The 7,068-nt window shown below is 61.0% G+C and overlaps 1 protein-coding gene across 1 annotated transcript; it reads left to right on the forward strand.

Annotated features, from left to right (window-relative positions):
• Window positions 1-1,753: 1,753 nt before the first annotated feature.
• On the forward strand, window positions 1,754-4,530 carry NKX6-2 (NK6 homeobox 2). The gene is made up of 3 exons (XM_061376772.1): window positions 1,754-2,505; window positions 2,710-2,882; window positions 3,753-4,530. The coding sequence occupies exons 1-3, from the start codon at window positions 2,091-2,093 to the stop codon at window positions 3,999-4,001; spliced, it is 837 nt and encodes a 278-aa protein (XP_061232756.1). The 5' UTR covers window positions 1,754-2,090; the 3' UTR covers window positions 4,002-4,530.
• The last annotated feature ends 2,538 nt before the right edge of the window (window positions 4,531-7,068 follow it).

Raw genomic sequence — 7,068 nt, forward strand, 5'->3', positions numbered from 1 at the left:
AGCGCCACGACTCCCTCTCACTGGTGGAGCCGAAGCGGCCGCTGCTGCCGATGCACATTCGGAGGCGGAACCCCCCGGGCCGGGAGGAGAACGTCCTCCATCGTCCCGGGCACCTCCATCGGGAGCGGGAGAGCGGCGGGACGTGGGAGGACCACGGACCTTCCCGGCGGAATCCCGACGGTGTGCGGCCGGGGGAGGCACCGGCACAGGGAGACAGCCCCCGGCGGGGCGGCGCGATGGCTCCTGGCTCCCCCGAGACGGGCCAACCCCGCGCCCCGGGAGAGCCGAGCGGGTTCGCGGCCCTTGGGGGACGGTCGCGCTCCGCCGCCGGGCTGCCGTCAGCACCGAGCCGGGGGCCAAAGGCCAGCAGAAATGGACAAGGGGCTTCGTAGGAGTGTGATAAATCCTTTACTACTCCTTTTTGCTGCTGTTTGCAACAGAGAGAGGAAAAAGCAGTGAAGTCGTTTATTAAACCTTTAGGGCAGCGTCATTTTTAATCTCACGTTTTTACGTTAAGCAGTTTACGAGGATGCACATAACAAGACACACACGGTGTTACAGCATGTCCAACTGCAACGGCCGAAAATACAGACCTTTGATCGAGCACCAGTAAACACTTTCCAAACTTACACCGATATTAGAGCTGCTGGTTCAGGCTAAGCGAAACCCATTTACCTGCAAACGCTTCTGATGACAGACATCGCAACAACCAAGGCACATCGCGTTTTAGTAAGTGCTCTGATGTGGCAAAGCCGATTCATGTTCACTCTGAACATTTGGGAAAGTTTTAGCTCCCCACTTGTTGTTAATCTTTTCCTTGGCTAACAGTGCATCAGGAAGGCAGGAGCTGCCGGCTGTGAGACGACAAGGAATACGCTGCAAACCCCGGTCCCGGGATTATTTTCTATTGAGACCTCAAACCCGGATTCTTCTTCTCTTGCCAAGTGAGCACATACTCGATTAAGAATACCTACTGTAGTTTTGTTTGTGCGAACGAGCTTCGTTCCACGATGAGGTGTTGGCCGTTCCCCCTCCGCATACCGAGGGCTGTACGTCCCCGCCAGGCCTCTCCGGTGCTGGTGGGGTTGGGCAAAGCCCACTGGGCGCAGCCGCTGCTTCCAGCACGAAACCCCTCTTTCAGCACCGCGCTACAGACATCCCACTCTAACGCAAGGGGACGGCTGCCGCGCCCTGGGAACCGACGACCGACACCGAGGTGAGCAGGCCGGGAAGCAAGTCTGTCTCCCTCAGCGCGGCGCGGCAGAGCCGCCGTCCGGCCGTCCCACGCCCTGAGCGGCGCTCGGCGGACGCCTCCGCTGCCTTCCCGGCGCCGCCGCAGCTGGTAGGGCTCCCGGAGCCGAGCGGGTCCCGCCTCCCAGCGAGGTCCGCGCCCCACGGCGCTGCGGCGGGACGGGAGCGGAGCGGCGCTGACCCAGGCCGGCGGGGCCGGGGCCCTGCTGCGGGGTCCCGGTGGCTGCGGCGCGGCCACGTGCGGCCCCGCGCGCTCCCACGGCGCCCAGGGTCCGCCCGGCCCGGCGGTGACGTGTCGGGGTGGGGGCGCTCGGCGCCCGCCGATTGGGCCGCGGCGGCGGCGCGGGGAGGTGGCCGCCCAATGGGCGCGGAGCTCGCCGGTGCCCGCGCGGTTATCTGCGCCCCGGGGCGCGGCACGCAGGGTCCCCGCCGCCGGGACACGCGGCCGAGGCGAGGCGCGGAACCCATCCCAGCGGCACCGGCACCTGCACCTGCACGTCTGCTCTCCCTCTCGGTCCCGGGCCCAGGGCAGCCCCGCAGCCCGCCGGGACGCTCCGCCGGCGGGGGGCTCCTTTCGCCGGGACTCCTACGTCTGCCGGGTCGCTGCGCGGCCCCGACTTGGCTTTCGCCACTCTCCAGCCTGGACGTTCGTGCTGCGCGTCGCCGAGCGGCGGGGGCGGGCGGAGCTGCGCCGCTGTTCCCCTGCGGCCGGCAAACTTTGGTACTTGCTGCTGCTTCGATACTGCCAGCAGAAGAGGGACTGTCCCGCCAGCGCGGGGCCTCGGGGCTGCAGCTGCAGGCGCGGTTGGAGACGGGCCCGCGCTCTCTGATGACCACCAATGTTAGCGGTGGGGCAGATGGATGCTAATCGCCAGAGCGCGTTCGTCCTCAGCAGTACGCCGCTGGCCGCGCTGCACAACATGGCCGAGATGAAGACCTCCCTTTTCCCCTACGCCCTGCAGAACCCCTCCGGCTTCAAGGCGCCGGCCCTGGGCGGCCTCAACACGCAGCTCCCCTTGGGGACGCCGCACGGAATAAGCGACATCCTGGGGCGGCCCGTGGGCTCCGCCAGCAACCTGCTGGGCGGGCTGCCCCGCATCAACGGGCTGGCGGCTTCCGCGGGAATGTACTTCAACCCCGCCGCCGTCTCCCGCTATCCGAAGCCGCTAGCGGAGCTGCCGGGGCGGCCGCCCATCTTCTGGCCGGGAGTGGTGCAGGGCTCTCCCTGGAGAGACCCCCGGCTCGCCTGTCCCGGTAAGTGCGCCCGGTTCCAGCGGGGAGCGCGGCCCGGGGCGGGCGGGCGCGGTGGACGGGGCGGCCGCCGCGATCCGGGACTTCCCTGCACCGAATCCTGCTCGGAGCCAGCTGAGCCCGAGGCAGCCTCGCCGCATACCGGGGCCCGGGCTGGGACCGGTGCAGACCCGGGCTCTGACGGAGCCGTTTCTCCTCCGCTTTCAGCTCAGGCGGGGATGGTTTTGGACAAGGACGGCAAGAAGAAACACTCGCGCCCGACTTTCTCCGGGCAGCAGATTTTTGCTTTGGAGAAAACCTTCGAACAGACGAAGTACTTGGCCGGACCGGAGCGGGCCCGCCTCGCCTATTCCCTCGGGATGACCGAGAGCCAGGTGAAGGTAGGTCCCGCAGGCGCGCCGGGCCGGGCCCGGGATCCCTCTTGCAGAGGCCGGGGCAGCGCGGCAGCTCCTGGCTTCGGCAGCGATTGTCACCGACCAGGAGAACCGCAGCCGCACGGCTCGTTTGTTTTAAAGTCAACTGTAATGTAAATTACGTTTGGATATCGGATAAGGATTTTAGCCCAAGTTCTACATAACCTATTTGGTCCTTAGAGTGCTTTGTGTTGCAAGCGATATAGGAAATATTTATATATATATCAGAAACCCCCAAACAAACGAACCAACAAAAACCAAAACCAGGAAAAAAAAACAAACAAAAAAACCAAACCGAACAAACACAAACACACAGAAAAAATAAAATCCAACCCACAAACATAAAAAACAACAGAACGAACAAACAAAAAGGAAAAAAACCAAACAAATAAACCCTAAATAGATACCCCCTCCTCCAAAACCCTCTAAAATAACCCAAACCTCTCCCCAGAAAGCCGGGCAGGTAACTGCTTCCCACGGGTCAGTTTTCAGGAAAGATGCTGTCCAGCAGTTGGCACGGCTTCCCCTTGGTTAACCACACAATTATTTGGCAACGACTTGAGGCGCCCCGACCCGTTGAGATGCACTGGGCACCCAAAAACTTATTTTTTCTGGCCACCGTATCTCGTTTTCCACTGAAACTGCCGCTTTTACCATTGCACTGCCGGCCGGACGGCTGGGGACGTCCGCGGGGTGGTCACCGGGGTAGGGGTGTTGGGATCCCCAGCGCGTCACCTTCCGGTGGTGTCGCCGCGGCAGGACGGGGCAGCCGGGCACGGGGGAGGGTGTCGGGTCCCGGGGCGGCGGGACTGAGCCGTGCTCGGTGCCGGTGCCCAGGTCTGGTTCCAGAACAGACGGACCAAGTGGCGGAAGCGGCACGCGGCGGAAATGGCCTCGGCGAAGAAGAAGCACGACTCAGAGACGGAGAAGCTGAAGGAGAGCTCGGACAATGAGGACGATGAGGAGTACAACAAGCCCCTCGACCCCAACTCTGACGATGAAAAAATCACGCGGCTACTGAAGAAGCACAAACCCACGGCCCTGTCCCTGGTGAGCCCCTGCAGCACCAGCTCGGATACCTTGTGAGGGCCCCGGTGGCATGGCAGAGCGGTGTGTTGTACAGCCCAAGATGTATGTGAGATGTATATATTTTTTACAGAATAAGTTATGAAATTATTTTCTCTCTCATCGGTGTAAATTTCAGAGGAATTTTTCCAGCGTTTTGGGGTTTTGTTTCGTGTCCCGTTGAGGTTTGCTCCTCTTTCTTTTCACCTTCTTGCAGATTTCCTTCTCCTAACAATCAGATTTTGTTACGTTTTCTATGGGTCGCCAAATCCAAGCTCAGCCACTTTGTATATAGTAAATTTCAGATTTTGTGCTGTATATTTCTAGTGTAAAAAATAGCTGTTTTCTTTCAATCCCCCCTCTACTATGTGTTTTGGCGGTTTGGTTTCTCCTGCCTCCGGATTTTATTCTTAATAATATCAAAAGAGAGAAAACAACCCAAAAAAGCACTAGAGGAAAATGGACACTTGATTTTACATTGGGATCAAATAATGTCTCCACGCGGGTTGGAAAGACTTTGTATAAATCAATAAATTATTTAACAAGCTTCTCCTTTAGCCTGTTTCTTCCCGCATTACCTTGGTTTGGGTTGTGGGGCTGAGCGGCGGAGGCTCTGGGAGCGCGGGGCCGCGCGGCTTCTGGCCTTCACTCCCTCGCTTGGGGGCTCTGAGCTGCACGGCTGTCCTCGCCCGGCGTTCCCTGCTCCTCCGCCGTGGTGGGGCCGTGGTCGGGCGCTCCCGCCGGTACCGCCGCCCCGCTCGCAGCTGGGTGCCCGGCCCCGCCGCTCCGCGAGGGGACGAGGATGCGCTGGGGTCGCTGGGCTGAGGCGGGCACTGCCTCACGGGAACGCGGACCGGGGACCCTCCGAACACCCCCGGAAAGAAGATACACGAGACTGAACGTGCAGCCCCGAACCTGCCGTGTGCAGAGGCCGTGGCAGCGCCGGTCCCCAGCACCGAAACCGTTTCGGTGGCTGCTGGCAGGCTATGCGCTGTGCTCCGTGGTGGGGACGCGTCCCACCGCGCTGTCCGAATACCGGCCGCTGCAAAAAACCGGGAGGCGAACACACCGACCTGGCGACGGGGTCCGTAAACAGCGACCTCCCACCTCGCGTTCCCCAGAGCCCGCACCCGGCACTGGCGGCCCTGCACCTACCGGCGGGGTCGCGACCTGCCCATAACGAGACTCAGGTAACGGCGCAGCCGTCGAGCTGCGACGCAGCTGCCCGGGCACGTAGGAAGCGCAGCGGGTGCCAGCCCCAAACCTCGCTGCCTTTTAGCCGTTTACTTTAATTTAATGAATGAGACTTTCTGTTCCTTCCGCCTCCGACCTACTGCTTCGCAACCTGAACAAAAGCAACGGCCACTCTGCGGGCCGGCCGCGCTCCACCGGCGGAGGACAGTGCCCCTGGGGGGGGGCCGTGACACGCTCCGGCACCGCGGGCCGCTTATGAGTCCCGGTGCTGCCCGCAGCCGCCTTCCACAGCACTGGGCCGGGTTTGCACTCCCGGGCTCCCTGCACCGTGGGCGGCTGCGGCCTCTGCCCGCCAGCCCGACGGGAACCGAGAGCTGTGGCCCCGCTGCTCCCCGGTGGCTGCAGGGGGTCCGCGGTCCCGCGCGGCGATGTTCCCTCCCCGCAGATGCGGGGCTGCGGCCCCGGCCTGCATCGGGACAAATCTCGCTAAGAGGAAAGGCAGCAAAGGCTCTGATCAGCACCTCCCCCGCCGGGACCCCCGGCCCGCCTGTGCCGCTCCATCCCCAGGCCGCTGGTCTCGCTCGTCCTGTTTATTTCCCTCGGACCCGGGCAGCTCCTCGGTTCGGGGGACGGGACTGGGGGTCCTGCAAATCGTTACTCACTGAGAGCAGAGCCTGCCGGGACCCCGCTCGAGCTGCACCGCGGTTACGGGCGGAGCAGATCAAGTTTATAAACTGCTCTTCGGTTCTGAGCACTCCGAGACGAGGCCGCTGCAGCCGCAGCGATGAAGCGGAGCCAGCCTTCCGGCTCCTAAGGCGGAACGACCAAATAAAGCCCACCCGCATCTGGAAGTCGGATCGTTCACACCTGCGGCTCTCTGCCTGCCTGGGAGCGGAGTTAAAGCGGCCGCTGAGCCCCCGCACCTGCGCTCGGGGGTGACCGCTCGGCCCTTCGCGGAGAGGGACCCTGGGGCTGCGCAGCGGGGCCGGACCCCCCAGCTGCGGGCGGCAGCGCTGCCGGTAACGGCCCCGCCCGGGCGTCGCTCAGCGCCAAAGTTGCGTTTTATGAGTTCCTGCGGGCTCAGTTTGAGACTCGTCGAGTTCCCGTGACCGGTCACCCCTACCCTGCGCCTGCAGCCCGGCGGAGCCCGCATTCACAGCCGCCTGCTCTACGGCTGTGGCCAGTTTCCGAACGAGGCTCCACCACGAGCTTGACCAGGCAGCGGGTTTTCTGCACCCGGGGATAGTCAGGAAGGAGCTTACTGTGGCAAATTCATCGAGCTGCTGGGCGCTGGCATCTCCTGAATAGCTCACAAAGTCACGTAACTCCCCGGGCATCAGCACTCCAATGTAAACTACAAAACATCTTCTCCTCGGTTTGTCTCATGTTTTGGTTAACTCTACGAGCTGCATTCTGCAACACAGGTTCCCATCTGAGAAATACCCCGTTAACTGGCAGGAGATTAAAAGGTAACTCATTAATAAGATGTGTGACAATTAAATAATTTCCCTGTAGTCCCCAATGCCCAAATTAAAGGGACAGACACAGCCGCATTCACCATGATTAGTTTTATTGCTTGAGAACCAGAGTACTCGTTTCTAAAGGCCTTCGAAGTTATCATGAGTTGAGTTTGCTTAAATAGAATTACTGTATGGTTATAATGCAACATGGCACAACGACGATACAGAGCTGCAACACCCACTGGGCAACAGCACTTAACAGAAACCCAGCTCGTACTGCTGAGAACACACTCTGCAAGCGGACATCAAATCATTTTCAATGGTAGTGATTTATACCAAAATCAAGCATCAATCTAATGCCATCACGCAGTCCATGAACTCTGTAGTGTTCTAAATTAAATCAATAAAACATACATTTGTGTTTCATCAACAGA

The sequence above is a fragment of the Neopsephotus bourkii genome, unplaced genomic scaffold (assembly GCF_033783945.1).
Source record: "Neopsephotus bourkii isolate Nb327-2 ecotype Australia unplaced genomic scaffold, CSIRO-AGI_Nbou_v1 NB_1735, whole genome shotgun sequence".
Lineage (NCBI taxonomy): Eukaryota > Metazoa > Chordata > Aves > Psittaciformes > Psittacidae > Neopsephotus > Neopsephotus bourkii.